The sequence below is a fragment of the Natator depressus genome, chromosome 1 (assembly GCF_965152275.1).
Source record: "Natator depressus isolate rNatDep1 chromosome 1, rNatDep2.hap1, whole genome shotgun sequence".
Lineage (NCBI taxonomy): Eukaryota > Metazoa > Chordata > Testudines > Cheloniidae > Natator > Natator depressus.
In genome coordinates, this window is record NC_134234.1 from 167,215,797 (window position 1) to 167,234,313 (window position 18,517).

The 18,517-nt window shown below is 46.8% G+C and overlaps 1 protein-coding gene across 3 annotated transcripts in view; it reads left to right on the top strand.

Moving 5' to 3' along the window:
• MRPL39 (mitochondrial ribosomal protein L39) overlaps positions 1–18,517 on the top strand; it is a 42,411-nt gene that overhangs the window by 1,407 nt on the left and 22,487 nt on the right. The window contains exons 1-3 of one of the 3 annotated variants that reach the window (XM_074971295.1): positions 14,215–14,301; positions 16,791–16,997; positions 17,354–17,493. In XM_074971295.1, the coding sequence (XP_074827396.1) occupies positions 16,844–16,997; positions 17,354–17,493 (294 nt within the window). In that variant the 5' untranslated portion in view covers positions 14,215–14,301; positions 16,791–16,843. Of the gene's footprint in view, positions 1–14,214; positions 14,302–14,339; positions 14,487–16,790; positions 16,998–17,353; positions 17,494–18,517 lie in introns of those variants that run through there. The other 2 variants (XM_074971277.1, XM_074971286.1) reach the window with 2 other exon arrangements.

Consider the following 18,517-nt stretch of genomic DNA (forward strand, 5'->3'; position numbering starts at 1 on the left):
ATTCCTAAGATCAGGGGAGATAGCTCAGTGGTTTGAGCCCCAGTCTGCTAAATCCAGGCTTGTGAGCTCAATCTTTGAGGGGGCCATTTAGGGATCTGGGGCAAAAATTGGGGATTGGTCCTGCTTTGAGCAGGGGGTTGGACTAGATGATCTCCTAAGGTCCCTTTCAGCCCTGATATTCTAAGATGCTCTTCTCATGTTTAGAAGAATCAAGCAAATGCAAAACTAATTTGTTAAAACAATTGTAAATCCATCTTAAACATACAGCCGTTTTGTTTGTATTCCCAGCAACACCTGTTACTTTTTATATTTCAGTATATATTTTAAGTATGTTGAGCACTTCAGGCAGAAAGTATGTAGAGAAAGTGAAAAGCAAATGGGAAGGATTCAGAAAGGATTCTAAATAGAAGTATGCGTCCTGTCAAAAGTCTTAGATTATATTTTTCATATTCTGTTCTGGCTTCATTTCATTTTTGTGTGTGTGATAATTTTTTTAAACTGACAGAAATTGTAGAATAAATTTCATAACCCTGATTGAAAATGGGAAGAATAAATCACAGGGAAGTAAAGTTCATTATTCTCAAATAAACTCCGGTCAGCAATTTCACAGAATTATCACTTTTCTCCAAAAGTGCTTACTTCTTCATATATATGCATTAGTGCAGAGAACTGAGTCACGAAAGAAAAACATTTATATTCCTAGTTTTAGGAATCTCATGTGAAGCTATCATTCCCCTTGGTAAGTAATAGCTGGTGAACTAGCAAGGGATGTCAAGCGTGTATGTATTAAACAAACATTGAATAATCCATGAAAAACACTTTTAATGTATTTTTCTTCATGGTAGCTGAACATCGTCATCACTGTATTGATTTTCTAAATGTCTATCCATTTTTGTAACAGTAAACTCTAGGACATTTGAGGCTGAGCTTTCTCACAAGCCTTACTTCAGCAATTTGTTTGGTTTCCAGGATAGTGACTTCATAACCTTCCATTTTAATTTGTTTGCTTCTGATTTTTAATCACACTGTTAAAAATCCAGACACAGCAGCACTTGCAGTAGCTGCCTCGACTTTCTGTGCATTTACTCTTTTCTTCCTTCCACCACCAATAAAATCCCATCAAACTTTTGGAAGCTTTTACTTTTGCTCAGCAAAACTCCATTCTTTTTGTTTTTACAACAGATCTTGAACAAGTCCAAGGAGATGCTTCTGCACCAAACTGTGACAATAATAAACTTTGATTTATTTGGCTTGGATTAGAACATGATCATCATTTACAAGTATTCTAAGGATTAACACACCCAGGATGGAAAGGAATTATTTAGGGTGGTATAAAGGGATGTAATGGAATGAAATTTGAGAGGAAAAATTTACAATGAATTTCAGAAAGCTTGCACACCACTTGCAGAAGCATGTAGGGTATGTGTAGCTGCACAGTGCAGTGAAAAGCAGGCTATCCATGCTGTGGTGTGTAGCAGTGGGGAGCTGCTGGAGCCTTTCCCCACTGCCTCCCTCCCACTAGACCTTTCCCCAGTGCCCAATCTTTCACTATGGCAGGGGCAGGCTCCAGAAGCAGGGAGGCAGCTGTGGGACACTACACTGCTAAAAGTAGCAGGATCGACAGGGGAGGCACTACTTGGGCACATAGAGAGCAATGTAGGGTATATAGCCGGTTACATACCCACAGCGTTCAGCTGTCTCTTTACTCCCCTAAGCAGTACCTCGCCACCTACCCTGCTATTTATACTCATGCTAAGGAAGGCATGTAGTGTATATACCCTACATACAGCCAGAAAGAATGTGCAATGTAGACATACCTTAAGATAAGAAAGTCTCCTCGCTGGCACCTGACCAAAATGACCAATGAGGAGACAAGATACTTTCAAAGCTGGAGGCGGGGGGAGGGGGGAGGGAACGGACAAAGGGTTCCCTCTGTCTGTGTGATGCTTTTGCTGGGACCAGAGCAGGAATGCAGGTCAGAACTCCTATAAAAAGTCAGTAAGCAATCTAGTTAGATATGCGTTAGATTCTGTTTTGTTTAAATGGCTGATAAAATAAGTTGTGCTGAATGGAATGTATATTCCTAGTTTTGTGTCTTTTTGTAACTTAAGGTTTTGCCTAGAGGGATTCTCTATGTTCTGAATCTGATTACCCTGTAAGGTACTTACCATCCTGATTTTACAGAGGTGATTCTTTTACTGTTTCTTTAATTAAAATTCTTCTTTTAAGAACCTGATTGCTTTTCATTGTTCTTAAGATCCAACGGTTTGGGTCTGTGTTCACCTATGCAAATTGGTGAGGATTTTTATCAAGCCTTCCCCAGGAAAGGGGGTGTAGTGCTTGGGGGGATATTTGGGAGGGGGAGACGTTTCCAAGTGGGCACTTCCCCTGTTCTTTGTGTAACACTTTGGTGGTGGCAGCATTTAACCTAAGCTGGTAAAAATAAGCTTAGGGGGTCTTTCATGCAGGTCCCCACATCTGTACCCTAGAGTTCAGAGTAGGGAAGGAACCTTGACAGGGATTAAGCCCCATCAAGGGACAAAGTGGCAATTTGGATGATGCAGTGATTGGAGAAGGGAATTAGGGAGTTAGTCATTGGGGCACAGTCATCAGGCAATCGGGTGAAGAGTACCTATTTTTGTCTCTCAAATGTAGTAGGCTTCCAATACTAACTGCCAGAAACATAAACTCATATCTAGGGCCTAGTTCTGATATCATTTATACAAGTTTTATACCAGTGTAACTCCACTGACTTCAGTAGAATTACTCCTGATTTACATCTGTGACAAATCAAAATTCCTTTTTTCTTTCCTTTGTGTTGGTTTGCTTTTTCTGGAAAATAAGGCAAGTGCTCTACAATGGATCTGAATATGTTTTTTAGCCTAATGTTTTTCAGGCTGACCTAGCTATGTTGCTTAGGGCTGTGAAACATTTTGCACCCTGAGCACTGCAGTTAGGTTGACCTAAGCCCTGATGTAGATTTGGCTAGATCAAGGGAAGGATTCTTCCATTGACCTAGCTACAGCCTTTCAGAGAGGTGGATTAATTACATTGACAGAAAATCCCTTCCATCAATGTCTCTGCCGTTGGTCTGTCTGTATCCATCTGCCATCTCTTGTCTTATATTAAGCATATGTCTACACTGTGGATACACAGCGCTGTAGCTGTGCCATTGTAGTGTAGACATATGCTCAATATAAGACAAGAGATGGCAGATGGATACAGACAGACCAATGGCAGAGTACAAAGAAAACATGAAATGTTACCGATTGAGCGTGATAGGCAATGGTCTCATCACACCAGCAGCCTAACCATTGTCAAGTTTGTTTTGTAGGCATCATGGCAGAGAAGAGAGTTTTGAAGGTGGATAATGAGGTAATACTGGGGCCCTCTAAAACCAAAACAAAAACACACAACAATGGTCGTCTGAGAACCACTTTGATACCCTGTGTGAAGGAGTTCACTCACTGCTGGTGGCATCTCCTTGTGGCTACATCTAGGGATTCACCTCTCACGTAGGCTAGCCTCCACTTCCATCAGTTACTCATGCTGCGACACCTCCCCCACCTTTTTCTCTTTACGACTCCAGGTGCTCCCCATTCATGACTTGGCCTTCTGGCCAGGTCACTATATAGTCCTCCCCTTCCAGGGTAACAAAGTCCTTCTGGACTAGCTGTCCGGTTGGTTTCTCCACTAATCTTGTACCACTTCCAGTGGCTGGTAGGGGAATCCAACTCTACACTGGGTTCCAGCCAAGGAATCCTATAGTGAGCAGTTAAAGTCTGCTCAGTCCTACAGCTTGCTGCTGTTCCTGAGGCTTCTTTCTACCCAGCCTTCTCAGGCTTTCTTTCCATCCCCCAATTCCTCTGGGGTTAACCCAGGGGTGGGCAAACTATGGCCTGTGGGCCGCATTCAGCCCATCAGACCTTTGAATCCAGCCCATAAGTCCCGACAGGGAGTGGGGTCGGGGGCTTGCCCCGCTCCACGTGGCTTCCGGAAGCAGCGGCATGTCCCTCCTCCGGCTCCTACATGTAGGGGAAGCCACAAGGCTCTGCACGCTGCCCCCACTCCAGGTGCCGGCTCTGCAGCTCCCATTGGCTGGGAACTGCGGCCAATGGGAGCTGCAGGGGCGGCGCCTGTGGACGGGGCAGTGCACAGAGCCACCGGGGCAGTGTCACACCTCTAGGTAGGAGCTGGATGCTCTTCAGTGCAACTAGAGAAATTTCTGGACAATATGTTAACATGGTAATGAAGATGGGGCAAGGGGTTCCACTTAATGCTGGGAATTATCTCATGGCAATGCTTAAAATACTTTGCTTCTAGATGGGGGAGTTCTCAAACTGGGGGTCGTGACCTCTCCGGGCTCACGAGGTTATTACATGGGGGGGGTCACGAGTTGTCAGCCTCCACCCACAAACCCTGCTTTGCCTCCAGCATTTATAATAATGTTAAATGTAAAAAAAAGTGTTTTTAATTTATAAAGGGAGGTCGCACTCAGAGGCTTGCTGTGTGAAAGGGGTCACCAATACAAAAGTTTGAGAACCACTGGTCTTGAGAATATGTTCATTAGAACTGGTGAGCTTGGAGCCATCAGGATATAGTAGTCACGGTTTGTCACTTCTACATGATGGGGTATAGCACCTCTGGTATAAGCGCCTTGTTGGGGCTAGTAGTGCTTTAAGTAAAGGGAGTGCCAATGACAATATCCCACTTTACGCAGACTACAAAAGAAAGTTCTTCATGAACTTCAAGTGGGCATTTGGAGACTTCACCCTTGTAATAATTTTTGGCTCTTTTTCCTTCTTTCTGTCCTATTACGTGACTATCTTCTTTCTCTACCACATAGCTCCTAATATGCTGTGATTCTCATTTAACAAAAAGCCATTGGAATGCAGCCAAATCCTTTTCAGAGTGCTTTTCAATCAGAAGTCCTTTGGATTTTGGCCTAGCTTCACTTTGGTCTAGATCAGTGGTTCCCAAACTTGTTCCGCCGCTTGTGCAGGGAAAGCCCCTGGCGGGCCGGGCCGGTTTGTTTACCTGCCGCGTCCACAGGTTCGGCCGATCGCAGATCCCCGTGGCCGTGGTTCGCTGCTCCAGGCTAATGGGAGCTGCTGGAAGTGGCGCGGGCTGAGGAACATACTGGCCGTCGCTTCCCGCAGCTCCCATTGGCCTGGAGCAGCGAACTGCGGTCACTGGGAGCTGCGATCAGCTGAACCTGCGGACGCGGCAGGTAAACAAACCGGCCCGGCCCGCCAGGGGCTTTCCCTGCACAAGCGGCAGAAAAAGTTTGGGAACCACTGGTCTAGATCAACAGGTTGATTAAAGTGACCCAGTAAGTCCCCTGCGTGCTGCTGAGAGTGCCAGATTTGTACAACTAAAAATACCCCCAAACTGGTCCTTGGCTCAATTCACAGAGATCTAATGGACCCAGATTTTTATTCTCTGATGTTAACCTTAAGAAAATAAACTGTGGTAGAGAATGTTAAAGGAGACAATCTGATGACTGTGAGCGTGTTGTGGTATCATGGAGCAAAATATATTTAAAGGGTTGAATCCACAGCTGCAGCCAAACATTATGCCATCTTGAGTCCTCTTCCAGTTCAGGGGCTGTTCAAGTGCTAGTTTAGCCTATGTGAAATTTACAGCAGCTTCAGTGCTCCTCTAGGTTGTACTGGCTGGTAATGTCTCCACAAAAGGTCATTCTACCAGCTGGGGATTGTCAAAGTTCAGCAGTGACACAACCACGTCCCCTTGGAGCTTGAACTCCAATATGTCTTCTATGCTACTAGTTCTTAGGTGGCTTTTTGTCTTCTTTGTGCTGAGAGAGCAGCACAAGCAGGAGGAAGAAGGAGGAGCCAGGATCTGATCCCCAAATGTTCCAGAACTGAGATATAAATTGAATAAAAAGTTTCACATGCCTGTGCAAAGGAAGAGATATGTATCAAGACAAGATTTAAAAAGAGAGAAATTTGTAATGAATAAAAGCAAAAGTGCTACATTTAATAAGACTTAAATTGCTAATATTCCAGATTTCTGGAGAGTTGGAGAAAAGTGGACTCCTCAGAGATTTCTGTCTATTCCTTTCCAAACCTTTTCTGAGCTTGCCTTCTCCTTACCAGATTGAAGGGTGTGTTCCATATAATAAGTCTATATATGCCCAAATGTGAACTTTTAACTTTTAAATGGAAATTAACACAAAATAAAAGGTCTGTACTTTTGGGTGGGTCATTGACTGGATATGAACTCCTCAAATCATTGAGTGGAAAGATTAATTCCACACCTAATGCAGTTAGAATAGCAACAACTAATAATATAAATAATAAATAATAACCTCTTTTCACTTTCTTGTGGGCCTTTCATCTAAGGATCACAAAGTGCATTACAAATATAAAAGAAATAAGTGTGTAAAGAGCCTACTACATTAGAGAGACAAGGTGGGTGAGGTAATGTGTGTTATCAGACCAACTTCTGTTGGTGAAAAAGCTTTCAAGAGCTTTTAGTGTTCACAGGCTGCTACTGCTTAGCTTCCTTGCTTTTTGCCTCTGCACTTCTCTCTCATCTGGTCTGTTCTCAGTTTCTGTATATTCTCTTTTCCCTCATATAGCCCCACCTCGTCACAATACCCAGGGGAACCCTCTGCCCACATCGTGTTAGTTTCTGGGCAGATTCTACTAGGCTTTATTTTAGGTGAAGCCTCCTAAGTATTTCTTACAACAATCTTAAGTGACAGGCATTGTGACGTTACACCCCATATTCTTTATGGAAATATGCTTATGATATGGATATGGCATAACTGAGATATATTTTATGCAAGATGGGTCTTGTAAGGTATCATTGGAAAGGTTATGATTTACTGAATGTGATTATTCAATTTGTATGCATGTATCATTTCTGTATCTAAAGTTAGGAATATTGACTATTTAACAATTACAACTGTGTGTGTATTTGAGAGACATCCACCAGACAACGGGGCATCAGCTTTGATGGGCCATTAGGAAGAAACAATAAGACTTCGAAGATACTAATCTCTCTCCTTCCTGAGAGGCATCCTGGGATGTGGCTGTGACAATGCCAAGTCAGGTGGTCCTGTCACCTGGTACTAAACACTAACTTGGAGTTCTAGTAATTTTCCATTAAAAGGAGGGGGAAGGTCAAGACTGGGAAACAAAAGATTCCTGCCTTATGTAAATCTTATTTAAGGCTGGGAACTAAGGCAAACAGGGTTCCCCTCCATTGCCTACCCAAGAAGAAAGACTGTTGAAAGTACCTGAAGAGACTTAGGGCTTATCTACACTGGCAAGTTTTGTTACCAAAAACTGCTTTTTGGCGACAAAACAGCAATAGCGTACACACTGCAATGGGACTTTTGTCAGAAAAAATGTCCAGTTTTGGCGACAAAAAACTTCCACCCCTGCGAGAGACCTTTGTCTTTTCCCCTCCCTTTATTGTCGATAAACAGCCAGTATAGACACCATGCCTTTTTTTATTTTATTTTATTGGCCTCCAGAAAGTGTCCCACAATTCCCATGCTGCCACTCTGCGCAGCGGTTTAAACTCCACTACCTTGCAGCCAACCCGCCCCTCCCCCTTGCGAGACTGGGAATTTTAAATCTCATTTCTTGCTTGCTGGCTTCCCATGTGAGCTTCCCAGGTGGCTTCCCAGGAAAGCATGGCTGGCTATCGCACCAAACATATTCTCGCTTGGACCACTGCTGAGTTGCTGGATCTGATCAGTATATGGGGAGAGGAGTCTGTTCGGTCTCAGCTGCGATTGACCCGTAGGAATCGGGACACATATGGGCAAATTTCTCGAGGCTTGTGCGAAAAGGGCTATGATCAGGACACGCAGCAGTGCAGAGTGAAGATAAAGGAGCTGAGGCAGGCGTACCATAAGGCGCGGGAGGCAAACCATCACTCTGGTGGTGCACCTAAGACCTGCTGCCTCTATAAGGAGCTGAATGCTATCCTCGGTGGTGACCCCACCTCCATCGCCGATAGCCCCGTGGATACTTCAGAGGCAGCTGAAAGGGGGTAACCCGGAAGCTGAAATTCTGGATGAAGAAGTGGAGGTAGCAGAGGATGTGGAGCTTCCAGCGGGGTCGCCCGGTGGGGCAGGCAGCCAGGAACTTTTCTCCACTCCAGAAGTGCTCTATGGGAAGCAGGAAGCAGATGAGATGCCAGGTAAGTTGCTGTGTAGGGAATCGAAAAGTGGAAGGCAGGTAGTGTTTTCTATGAGCTGGACATTGCCCTGTGTAGCTAATCTGCATGGCCAAGCAAGGTGTCGATGGACAGTGAGACCTGCAGGGAATCCTCCAGAGAGAGGCTCTGGAAAGTTTCCAATAGGTACTTGTTAATCCTCTGCTGCAGATCCCAAGGTACTGCAGTCTTGTTAGTTCCCCCGTTGTAGGAAACTGTACCATTCCATTTAGCAATCACTGGAGCTGGGACCAAAGCGGCACATGGCTGAGCTGCATATAGACTGGAGTGAAAGCTGCAAACATGCCGTAGTTGTGCCCTGGTTTCCCCGCTCACCCGCAGTAGTGAGATGTCAGCAAGCAGGTTGGCCGCCTGTGGAAAAAGTGTGTGATAATTTTAGAGTGAGTTCTCTGCAAAGCTGCCCTGCAAGCTGTGACCGTTTTGTCCATATGCACAACCGCCTTCCCCCCACTCCCGACGCTCACCATGATTGGGGTGCTCATGGAGCTGTGTGCCTGCCTAAAGTCCTGCACACTTGGAGTAATACAGCACCACCAGTGGACTTCCCCGCTCCAAATTGATTTGTAACTGATCAGTAGCAGTCTGGATTCGCCAGCTTCCACACAGCGATTGCAACATGCTTCTCTACCGGAATGGCAGCTCTCATTCTGGCGTCCTTGCACTACAGGTTGGGGGCCAGCTCAGCACATAGCTCCATGAAGGTTGGTTTACGTATCCTAAAGTTCTGTACCCATTGGTTGTCATCCCACACCTGCATGACAATGCAATCCCACCAATCAGTGCTTGTTTCCCTAGCCCAAAAGCGATGGTCTACTGAATGCATCTGCTCTGTGAATGCACAAAGCACTGATAAGTTGCTGCTGTTCTAATCACACTTGGGTGCCTGCGATTCATCCTCTGTCAGTAACTTTGTGAGTAACTCTGCTGCCATGTGCGATGTCCTCACAACAGTTAACAGCGCATAGGAGAGAAGTGCGGGATCCATCTTCTCTCACTGCAGATGCTGGCACGTACTACAAAGACTGACATTGGAAAAACAGCATGAAAGGAAAGTCAGGAACAGTGCGAAAGGAAGCCAGAAACCATTGGAGGGATGGGACACAAAGCGGTTCAGGACGGGACATTTTGCACATCCCAGGATGCGCCATACTCCGTTTCTGCCTTCCCACAACACCTAGTGACAGATGGTGTTGCCAGGCACTGTGGGATACATACCCACAGTGCATTGCTCATGCTGTCGACAAGGGTGCCCCGAATGTGGACACGATCTGTTGACAGAGGAAGCAAATGTAGACTCGCTTTGGTGACTTTGCTTTTGTCTATTTTTTTTTGTGTTGACATTAGTTTAATCGACAAAATTTACCAGTGTAGAGAAGCCCAAACGAACTAAGTTGAGGAAAAGGCAAGGGCTGAGTGAGTCATGACTGAGACAGAGGAGTCTAGTCTGTAAAGAGAAATAACTGGAACTCTAAGCTACAAAAACTCTGCACTTGCCTGAAACAACATTTAGGGTAAGAAATTATTTCTTGAAACCAGTCTCTTTAAGATCTTAAGCTTAGTTTGCGTATTTTGTTTGATTTGCTTAATAATCTGCCTTATTCTGTTTGCTATCCCTTATAATCACTTAAAACCTGACTTTATAGTTAATAAACTTGTTTCTGTTTATTATTACACCCAGTTTGTGCAATTTGTAATGGGGGGGGGCAAGAAGTTGTGCATATCTCTCTCTACATTGAGGGAGAGGGCGAATTTTATGAGCTTACACAGTGCAGATCTTTCTATACAGCATAAGACAATATTATCTGGGGTTTACCGCTCCACAGTGGGTGAGTGAGTGCTGGGTGAATCTTCTCACACAGATCTGACTGCAGTCTGTGTCTGCAGCTGGGTGTGGTCTTGCCAGGATGTATGCTGGAAAGGGGCTTGAGAGTCTAGCACAGCAACCCTGTGCAAGGGAAACCCAGTCTGGCAGGGCCGGGGGGCTGAGTGGGACCCCAGCACATCAGGTGGCATCCCGGATGCAGAGGGGATTGGGGGAGGGCCTAACCTGTCACAGCCATGTTAACACATAAGTTTGAACAAGGTTTTAACTCAATCCATAACTAGTTTTCACACAGCTCATAACGATATTAACAACTCAGTTTTACAAATAGAGAAACTGAGGCACAGGAAGGATAAAGGACTTGCCCAAATCTCCAGTGTAGCAAAATATCCTTAAGCATGTGCTTAACTTTAAATATAAATAGTCCCATTTAAATCAGTGGGATTGCTCACATGCTTAAGTGCTTTGCTGCATCAGGGCCCAAGTAAACATAGTAAGGGCATGTCTACACTATAAACGTATGTTGACCTATGTTAAGTCAACTTACAGCCACTGCAGTAATTACTGCGGTTGTTCATGTCCACACTGCCCTTCTTCTGTTGATGGTGCCAGGACCACCATGGGGTGGGTCACCCGGACGACCGCTCAGGGGCGCCATGATCAAGGGGCCGCCGTGCGGAAGCACAGAGGTGTGCACTGCCGATGTAGAGTCAGAAATTGCTCCTGGCTGGCAGGGGAGTGCCCCATGGGTCGGGGGAGGGGATGCCCAGATTTCTCCCTGCTTCCTCCAGGAGAGGAACATGGGGGGCGGGGAAAGAGAGCGGTGATGCATAGATGCTGCTCCCCCAAAAAATTCCTCTGTGTCCCCCTATGGGGAGTGAGAAATGCCGGGGCTGTAAGAAGGGGAGTGAGGAATGCCAGGGCTTCCTGCGTCCAGGTCACTTTTCCCACCTGGGCTGTGCTGTGAGGCATTAGGAGCTGCTGCTCTCCTGCCCACCCCTTATGTAGGCCAGGTGGGGAAAGTGACCTGGATGCAGGCAATCCTAACATCGCTCCCACACTCACAGTCCCCTAGAGGGGGTGGCGAGGAGCAGTGTTCTGGGGGGCGGGGAAGCAAGCAGCAATGCCAGCTGCTCTGTGCATCCAGGTCAGTTTCCCCATGTGGGTGCAGCAGGGTGGATGCAGGGCTTAGGGGCACAGGAATGGGGTGCTGGGGTTGGGGGCAAAGGAGGCACAGTTCAGGGGTTAGAGGGGCAGGGATTGGGGCACAGGAGGGAGGGACAGGGGTGGGGGCACAGTGCAGGGGTTAGGGACGAACGGAGGGTGGGGAGTGCATTGGGGCCAAGGGCAATGGGGGTTGGGTGCCACATCCATGGGGGCCAAAGACACCAAAAATACAAGTTTGCCCAGGGCACCATTTTTCCTAAGGCTGGCCCTTCGCATCCTCACCAGAAGTGCTTCCATCGACTTAAGAGATGCTTCCATGCACAGCTCCCCACCAGTAGCCTGGCTGCACCCTCCCTCAGCTTCTTGCTCCAGGCCAGGAATGATGCAGCTGCATCGGGCTTCTTGGCTGCCCCCTTCCTGCTCGGAATATGGGGCAGCTGACTGGAGTCTGGGCACAGAGCTCCGTGCCAGGTACAGCCATGCTCCCAGTGGGGAGTGGTGGAACCGAGACCTGGGGTCGGGGGGGAAGCCTGGCTCCCGGCAGGGAGAATCATAGAATATCAGGGTTGGAAGGGACCTCAGGTCATCTAGTCCAACCCCCTGCTCAAAGCAGGACCAATCCCCAACTAAATCATCCCAGCTAGGGCTTTGTCAAGCCTGACCTTAAAAACCTCTAAGGGAGATTCACATCTGTTGTCCGGTTGACTGCCCTGTTCCCAGAGGGGACCAGGGAGGTGAGAAGCTGAATGTGGCTGCCCCATTCCTCGCAAGGAGCAGAGAGCCTGGGGGGACAGCCAGGCTCCTGGTGGGGAGATCCGTGCCCAGAGTCTGATCGGCTGCTGTGCTCCTGTCCTGGTGGGAAGCTGAGACAGGCTTCTTGCCAGGAGCAGGGGGCAGCAGTCTGGGCTTCTCAGCTCCCTAAGCAGGGAGCCAGTTGGGTTCAGCCCAGCTGGGAGCGGGAAGCCAGAGGCAGCTGGGATCTGGCTGCCGCTTTCTTGTCAGTTTCACAACTCCAGCATTGACAGGGCTGGATTAACCTTTTGTGGGCCTGATGCCAAACATAGTTGTGGGCCCCATGGGGGCAATGGAGCATGATGCAGGAGAGTTGGTCCCCGGAGCAAGGGGCCGGCCAGGGGCATGGCATGGCAGGGGCGGCCCCACTCTGCCCAGCCCAGTGCGAGGGCACTATTTACAAACCAGCAGTTGCCAGACACACAATGGCCCGCCCGGCCCTGTACTGCCAGCATGCCCCTTCCCCTTGGGGGTGGGCCCATGCCATGCCACACAGCCCCCCCCCCAATATCAGAACACCCCCCCCCCCCCGATTCCCTATGGCCAGAGCCTCCCCGGACCTGCTACACCCAGCACCCTGCCACAGATGCACAGCACCCCACACAGCACCACCCCTGCTCTGTGCCCTCCAGCCCACAGCTCTACCACAACTGCCCAGCACCCCACACAGACCCCACTCCCTAGTGCCCCAACACACAGAGATCTTCCCTGCCCTGTCATAGCCCAGCACCTCCCCAGCCCAAGTGCTCCAGAGACCCACTCCCCCATGCCCTGCCTCCCGTCCGCACCAACCAGCTCTGCTGGGAGGTGACTGTGTCTGCCGGGCTGAGCCACCAGTGCAGCCAAGGCTGGTCCCAGGGTGGGGAATCACTCCGGCCCTTCGGGAGCGGCACTATCAGCCAGGCCATGGCCTGCCCCAGCCGGGCTCCCTCAGGACCTACTTGCCTGGAGGGGCCCAGTAAGCCCCCACACACACTGTCTGAGACTCGCCAGACTTTTGCACTAGTCCCAGGAGGCTCAGCTCCAGGGAGACAGATGGGGCCCCACAGGTGGTGGGAAGCAGAGACAGCCGGGAGCCGGAGGTGCACTGAGGTCAAGCCAGGAGGCAGAGAGAAGCTGGCGGGTGGGGCCAGAGGGTGGAGAAGAGCCCTTGGCTGGCCGGCGAAAAGGCCAAGAGGAGCAAGTTGTGGGCCGGGGAAAGCGGGGAGCTAGTGGGCTGGCGGGGTCTCAAGGCACAGTGCAAGCAGAGCAGGCCGGGGCCCCTTCTGAGCATGGGCCTTGCTCCATGTAAACCAGGTACTGAGCATGCAGCCCTGAAATTGTCAAGACAGCCAACAGCAGATATAAGTAAGGCATTGTCTACACGAACTGACTCGCCCTAACTACACCAACATAAGCGCTATGCCTCTAGTGGAAGTGGAGTTATGATGTCAGTGTAATAGGGCACTTCATTGGCGGGACAAGGCTATAGTGTGTACACTGATATCTAATGCTACAGTGTAGCCCAGGCCTTAGTCAACGATAGAGCCAAGTATATACCCCAGAAGTCCTGGTTCATACTTCTTCTGAAGATGGAAAACTCTTTAACTGAATGCAGATTCATTGCAACTCTGTCAGTGTTTTCTAAATTCATTTTTAAATTGTGAATTTAGGTATAAGAAATTTTTAATTTCTTACGTTTTAACTTCCAGAGGAGTTAATGTTGTCAAAACAATTGTCTGTTACTCACATGCTCAGTGTCTGTCATATCTTTGTCCTGTTGTGATCTGGCTGAATCACTGCCATGAGTGAACACCGCAAAATTGTAACAAACTTGTCTAAGCAATTTAAGAGGTTTACTTTGTTGACGAAATCATCTTCTTATGTTGACAGTGTCTAGGTATCAGCCTGAGCCTGACTCAAATCTTCTTCCGTGGGAGGAAAATTATTGGGCAGTTTGTGGTGGAACATTTTTAATCCCAAGGTTTCCTCAGCCTCAGTGAATGTACTTTAAAGCCGGGATATAGTAGAGAGGTGATCCCTGATGACTGGGACCTGAGTGGTTATACTTTATCTCTCTGCGCTTGAAACGGGACACTACAAGGCATCTACGCCATGGCATAACTTAAAAATCGCAGGGAGTGCAGAACGCAGCAACCTGCTTATGCAATGGGATTGCCTGCGGGAACCCCGTTACACCAGGGGCGCCGCTCTCGCCCGGAATGGGTTTCCGGCGCAGCGCGGCGACTGTGCGAGCGTGCAGGCGGGGGAGCCGCTCCCCGCGGAAGGATACGGTTCAGGGTCGCGCGGCGAAGCGCGGCCGGGTAAGCCGAGGACTCGTTCGGAACCCGCCCCCAGCGGCCGAGGCTGGCGGATCCCTGCGCCGCGGCCAGTGTTTCCGGGGGAGCCTGCGGCGGGTGCGCGCGCTCGGGGGAGGCCGCAGGGAGCAGCAGCAGCTGGGCCATGGCCGCGCGCTGGGCGACCCGCTGCCTGCGGAGCCAACACGCCCGTGAGTGACCCCGACCCTGCGCGGGAGTAGGGGCAGTGCCACCCCCCCGCCCCGGGCCCTGCACTTTGGGGGGAGGGAGTAGGGCAGTGACCTCCCCCGGCCCTGCACTGACTATTGGGGGTTGGGTGCAGCTATGTGTTATTTGCATAGCTTCAGCAGTGTGGTAGGTGTGAACACCAGGTTCCTTCCCTCTGCTGACCTGAGGCTTTGTCTCCTCTTAAAATGCGACAGCAGTGCCTCTGTAGCACTTTGGCATAGGGCAAGGCTACAACTAAAATTATGCAGCACTTTAATGAAGATGCTCTACACCAACAGGAGAGAGCTCTTCCCTGGCATAGTTAATCCACCTCCCTGAGAGGTTGTAGCTCACCTCTCCCACTGACATAGTGCACTCGTGTGTGTGGGGGAGCGGGGTTAGGTTGGTATGACTACATTGCTCAGGCATATAGATTTTTTCACACCACTGAGCCCTGGTCTACACTGGGGGGGATCAATCTAAGTTACGCATCTTCAGCTCCGTGAAGTCGATGTACTTAGATCAGTTTACCGTGGTGTCGTCACCGTGGTGAGTTGACTGCTGCCGCTCTCCCCCCCCCCCCCCACTCCTCCTGCACCTCTCACAGCGGTGGAGTGCGGGAGTTGACAGGAGACAGCTCGGAGGTCGATTTATCACATCTAGACTAGACACGATAAATTGATCCCTGATGGATGGATCCGGCAGGTAGTGTAGACGTAGCCTGAGTGACATGCTTATACAGGTCTGTAGTGTAGTGACCATAGACACTACCTATGCTGGAGCTGTGAAATGGACAAGAAAGCCAGCTCCTGGCTCCCTAGCCAGGCTTCTCGGCTCCCCGCTTGCTGCCAGGAACGGAGCAGCTGAGCAGACACCAGGCATAAGTCTCCCTACCGGGAGCCTGGCTTCTCTCTCTCCCCCTCCCGTCTCTTGTTGCTGTAGTTAATCTACCTCCCCGAGAAGCAGTAGCTAGTTTGACCAAAGAATTCTTGTGCTGACCTAGCACAGTCTACACTGGGGGTTAGGTTGGTGTAGTTACATGTCTCGCAGGTGTGGATTTTTCACACCCCCAAGAGATGTAGGTATATCGAGGTAAATTCCTAGTGTGGTCCCGGCCTCGGTTATAACTCCGTGGTTTACCTGTCTAGGCACAATGTTTTAACTTAGGAGTTTGGAAGCAGCTCTTGTATTGTGCAGGTTTTTTTGTAAGAGTAATATTCTCCGAACCCCCTGTGCCTGATTTCCAAAATGTTTTGTTTGGTTGTGGATCACCAGTGATCCATGGATCATTTCCTTGTGGACTACAGAATGTGAAATGTTTTGGAAATCATGTGGTGTGTGTGTGCATGCAGAATCACTTGTATAAATAATAAAATTCACATTTTAAAATAAAATGAGATGTTCGTTACTAAAAACAAAAGCTTGCAAAATTCAGTTATGTGGGACAAGTAAATTTGTTTAAATAGGCAAGAAAATTATTATGGTAAAGGCTGAGATGTCAGATGGTAAATTTTTATAACTTTGCAAGGCTTGAACTTAGCTAATGTATTTAATTTAGTGATCTGAGGTGCTTCTTATTTATAATCATTGAGTTAAAAATGGTTCTGGATAAATATGGACAATAATTTTTGTAGTTATTCATGCTAAGGTGTGGGTAATCAAATCTCAGATTTCATGATGTAAGACAATTGCTGTAGGAGTCCGAAAGGAATGTTTCCTCATGGGCACCATTGCATAGTTAAACTAATTATGCCTGGATTTTTGTGTTCTTTTAAAACATCAGGTTATTCTCCCGCAGTTGGGGGCGGTTTACAGGATATGATGCAGCAAGGATTTTCCATACAGGATCAGAACACAAGTTCTTTTGGGAAAAAATTATCCCACAATTCCTCTTATGTATTCATGAGGAGAAAGTAAAGAGAGATACAGATGCAGTCATGGCTTGTAATAGACTCAAATACAGAGTCTGAAAGATTACAAGTAAGATTTTAGGTTTGTGCTGAGCCTTTCTATTTAAAGGCTAGCCTTTCTATGTTTCTATTTCTATGTTGTTTAACTTTTGAATATTTAGGGTCTGGTTTTTGCATAATGAGTGATTATTACAAATGTTAAGTGTGAACTGGAAGTTAGTTGCATTGCAATATGGATACAGTTGTATTACAATTAAAGGTTTGTTGAGTTAGTGGCTCGTGTTTTTCTACTCATTGACTATGCTAATTAGTCTATTTATATCTGTGAAATATTTTGAGAAGCTGCATGTTGCTTAGTTAAGTCACTTCTTTTTCCAGGATTTATTTCAACAGCTCCTGCTTCTCGACTGTCAACAGCTGAGATTGTTCAGATGCGTAATGAACTCTTCACTAAGGAGAAAGAGAGACAGTTGTCTCTCTGTCCACGAATTGAGAAGATTGAAGTAAAATATGTTGGCAAATCTCATCCTGGCACTTCATTTGTTATGAACAAAGCTTTGTCTACTCCATACAATTGTGCTATGCGTAAGTAAATGGAATCACAAACTGTTCCATTGTGTATCAAAATCACTTTGCTGATAAATGTATTTATCATCCAAACTGGCACATACTACTATTGTGGTCATTGTAAAGACAAACGTAGTGGTCCAGGTAATAATACATACAATCATAGTATTTCAGTTTGGCATGTATAAAATACAGATAGTGGGATTTAAGGAAAAAGTTAATTTCCATGGATTCTGATAGTATTCCCGCACAAAGGTTTTTCCAGCAATGACTCTTGCATTTTGGTATAATAAGTTTAGAACTCTAAATTGCAAATTTTAGCTATATTAGAGGGATGTTAATCACTGCCTTGAATTCTTTCACTTCTTTTTTAGACTTAAGTGAATGGCATTGTAAGAAATCAGTATTGGCACTTGTGGATGGAGAGCTTTGGGACATGTATCGGCCTTTAACCAAATCATGTGAAATTCAGTTTCTTACTTTCAAAGACGAAAATCCAGAGGAAGTGAACAAGGTAAGTCAGCGTCTTATTTCTTTATGCAGTTTTTCCTGTCTTATCCCTGATTCAACTCCCAAGGAAGTCATTGAAGTTTTTCCTATTGACTTCAGTGAGTAGGTTAGGGCCTTAGTTTGAATGAAATGAATGAAATTCTAGCTCTTCTTGTTACATGAGAAAATGCAGTTGTTAAAATCACACATTTTTTATTGGCTTCATCTCTGCTGCTGTTTGGACAGTCTACTATCTCCACCAATTTTTGCACCTGTATAGGAAAGCAAAATCTTAGTCTGCACTCTAGAGAAACCAAGAGTTGTATTAAAGCCTGAAAATTAAGATATTAAGAAACCTTTTCCTTCAAGCTGCATATGAACAAGATTGACACTGCAGTAGCTGAGAATAACCATGTTGAAAAACTTTACTGAAAGTATAGTAGGATGCATAAAATAAGTTTAGTCTAAATTTCTGTAACTAAAAATTTATAGCCTACTAATAACCCTACACTAAAGATTCTACATTATATAGAGGGAAAGAGGGTCTATGAACAGTTCCAGACATCGAGAGGAGGAGCAGAAGTAGTTGTGTTTGTAATATGTCTTTAGTGCATTAATACTGGCTCAAATATGGTAGAAGAGTTGATTTGTCACTACATGTAAGTATCTATTGCTTTCACCAAATATATTTATTTATGTAGTTGATCCATCAGTTCTAAGAATTCAGGTAAAATCCTAGTTTGCAATGTAGGAATGTTTTTTGTTACATTATTATATTTATATTTTGGGAGCACCTGGGAACCCAGTCATTGATCAGAACTCCTCTGTGCTAGGCACTGTACAAATACAGAATAAAAAGAGTCTCTTCTCCAAATTGCTTATAATCTAAGTGTAGAACATGAGACCACACATAGATACAGAAGAATATTGTAGTATACAAAGGACTGGGAGTCAGAACTGCCCGGTTCTGTTCCTGACTGTGTGGTCTTTTGCAAGTCACTTAAACTCTGTCTTTCCATTAACCCATATGTAAAAGGGTCAAATTGTAC